Source organism: Dipteris shenzhenensis, chromosome 29, assembly GCF_047967505.1.
Source record: "Dipteris shenzhenensis isolate YYH24624 ecotype China chromosome 29, Dip_SZ_1.0, whole genome shotgun sequence".
Taxonomy (NCBI): Eukaryota; Viridiplantae; Streptophyta; class Polypodiopsida; order Gleicheniales; family Dipteridaceae; genus Dipteris; species Dipteris shenzhenensis.
The window spans coordinates 41,029,785-41,032,339 of record NC_141624.1 but is presented as its reverse complement, the minus strand read 5'-3'; the positions used below and the strand labels follow the sequence as shown (position 1 = coordinate 41,032,339).

The 2,555-nt window shown below is 43.1% G+C and overlaps 1 protein-coding gene across 1 annotated transcript; it reads left to right on the top strand.

Moving 5' to 3' along the window:
• The first annotated feature begins 890 nt into the window (after nt 1-890).
• LOC147882855 (uncharacterized) lies at nt 891-1,443 on the top strand. Its single transcript, XM_087400519.1, has 2 exons — nt 891-1,242; nt 1,388-1,443. The coding sequence occupies exons 1-2, from the start codon at nt 891-893 to the stop codon at nt 1,441-1,443; spliced, it is 408 nt and encodes a 135-aa protein (XP_087256645.1).
• Nucleotides 1,444-2,555: the final 1,112 nt, after the last annotated feature.

Sequence of the window (2,555 nt, the reverse complement as noted above, 5' to 3'; positions counted from 1 at the left end):
AATAATGGACAGAGGCACGAGCATTATGTGGTTAAGGATGGGTTTATGATGATGCATGGCAGGCTATGTGTAACTAAGCAGCTAAGGCAGAAAGTTGAGAGTGAGGGTCATGATCCACCGTATGCAGGACATCGAGGTATTGATGCTATGGTTAAGGCGGTGGAGCATTTCTTTTATTGGCCTACGCTGCATCGCGATGTTGAGGAGTATGTTTGCACATGCATAACCTGTCAGAAGGTGAAGTATGATCACAGGAAGACTCCTAGACTGTTATGTCTTTTGCCCATACCCAATGGACCATGGGAGAGCATAGCCATGGATTGTATTTTTTATTTGCCGAGGACACCTACAGGTAATGATGGAATATGGACGATCATTGATCGCTTCAGCAAGCAGGCCCACTTCATTCCTGTACGAAAGAAGATTGGGGCAGATCATTTGATGAAGTTATTTATGCAGAATATCTTCAAGTACAATGGTATGCCAAAGTCCATTATGAGTGATAGAGACCCATGCATGACCAGCTTGTTTTGGCGGGGGCTTTTTGAGAATATGGGCACTACTCTCCTATTTGCTTCTTCTTTTCATCCACAGAACAATGGGCAATTTGAGGAGGCTAATTCCACATCTCTAGATTTACTGAAATGCTATGTTTTGAAGCACCAGTCATAGTGGGAGAAGTTTTTACCATTAGTGGAGTATGCATACAATAACACGGTACATTTTTCCACAGGTAAAGCTCCATTTGAGATATTGAAAGGCTAACGTAAGATTCCACCCATTTTGTAGACGAAAGATAAATTTTTTAGGCTAATAAGTATGTGGAGAGCTTGGCCATAGTTTATCAGAAAGTGAAACAAGCATTGTAGAAGTCACAGGAGAAGCAAAAAATGGCAGCAGATAAGCATAGGCGTGATGTCATCAAGGAAGGTGATTATATCTTGCTGCGTTTTCAGAAAGCAAGGCTGAAAAGTACACGAGGTCGTACTCGGCTATTCCCTAAGTTGAGTATGAGGTATTATGGGCCTTTCAAGGTAACTCAGCAGATTAATGATGTAGCATTTCGCTTACAGTTACTTGACCATTGGAAGATTCACAATGCTTTCCATGTGAGTCTCCTTAAGCCTTTTCAAGGTGATGTGCCTACAGATCTACCTCCAGAGATCCAGCTAGAGGTGGAAGACATGGATGAGATCCTGGTACCCAAGCAGATTGTAGCACATAGGGAAAGGAGGATAAGAGGTAAAGTTGCAGGACGCTACTTAGTGAAATTTTGTAACTATTCATCATTGCATGCGAAGTGGATGGACGAGGACGAGTTAGCAAATACTCCTCAAGTGTTACAGCTTTACCTTGAGGCTTTCTACTTTGTGTGGCACTCATTCAGGTTCAGCAGAGCGCCAGGTCTCTGTAGCATTACTTGATGCACAAGGGGGGAGTTAGTCCTTTCATTCCTTTTGTACAGACCCACTCATGTATCTAGAGGACACTTGGTGTTGCATTTTGTTTTACCCAAGGTACTGGTTGGTGACAGTATCTTCGCCATTACGTCCTCTATGATTGATGTGGTAGCCACTTCGTTTTGACGCATATTTTGTGCAATGTATTTTGTATTTGTTACCATGGCTCTACAAATACATATTCATTGTTGGTTGACCTATTGGCAGCATTCGCATGTGACTAGCCACCTTGAATCTCTAGGGCACGAGGATCCGACCATGGGACAAGACTTGGAAAATTAAAACTCCCTAGTAGCCCCTTGGAAATTGTGAATGTGCGCCCAGTTATTACTAGGCAATTAATTCCTAGGACCAAAGTGCGCAACAAGGGGCCAAAAGAGTGGTGCAATTAAAAATTGATAATTTTAGCACAGGACTCTAAAAAGAACAAAGCGTCCTTTTTTTTTAGACCAAAGGCCAAAATCAATTCCAAGGGAGCCAGATCATCAGTTGCAAGCTGCCAGAGCCTACCAGTTGCTGCTAAAGCCAAATAGCCATCTGCCAAGATCTTCCAAAGCCTACTAAGGAAAATCACCATCAACCAAGGCCAGTTCCAATGCATCCAGAGCCTACCAGAAGAAATCGCACCTGATCCAAAAGCCTGTTGCAGATTGCGATTTCTGCCAAGGTATCTTCTTCATATCGCGATTTAATCTCTAGGTCTTCCCAACTGTTCGACGAGGCTGCAACTTGTTCCAAGGTTGTTCTAGGTGATTGCGACTTGTCTAGGCTGCTATTGGAGGTTGCGATTTGCTTTCCAAGCTGTCCAGACTCTACAAGAAACTTGTGTTTTGATTCTGGGGAGCTTCTGGGTGTTGCTGCTTATTTTGGTGACTTCCCAAGCATGGGTGCTCTCTTCTAAGCTGCTTTTGGGACTATGCCAAAGAAGAAGAATCTTTTCTCTGCAAGATCTAGGGTTTTCCATCCCCGATGACCTATCTTCTATGGATACTGGGTAGAAGAAGGCTTGCTTTTTACTTGCTTTTTGTGTACCCTGATTGGTTGCTTGCTAGTTATTGCGTTTGGGTTTCTTTCCTCACGAAGAAAGGTTGATTT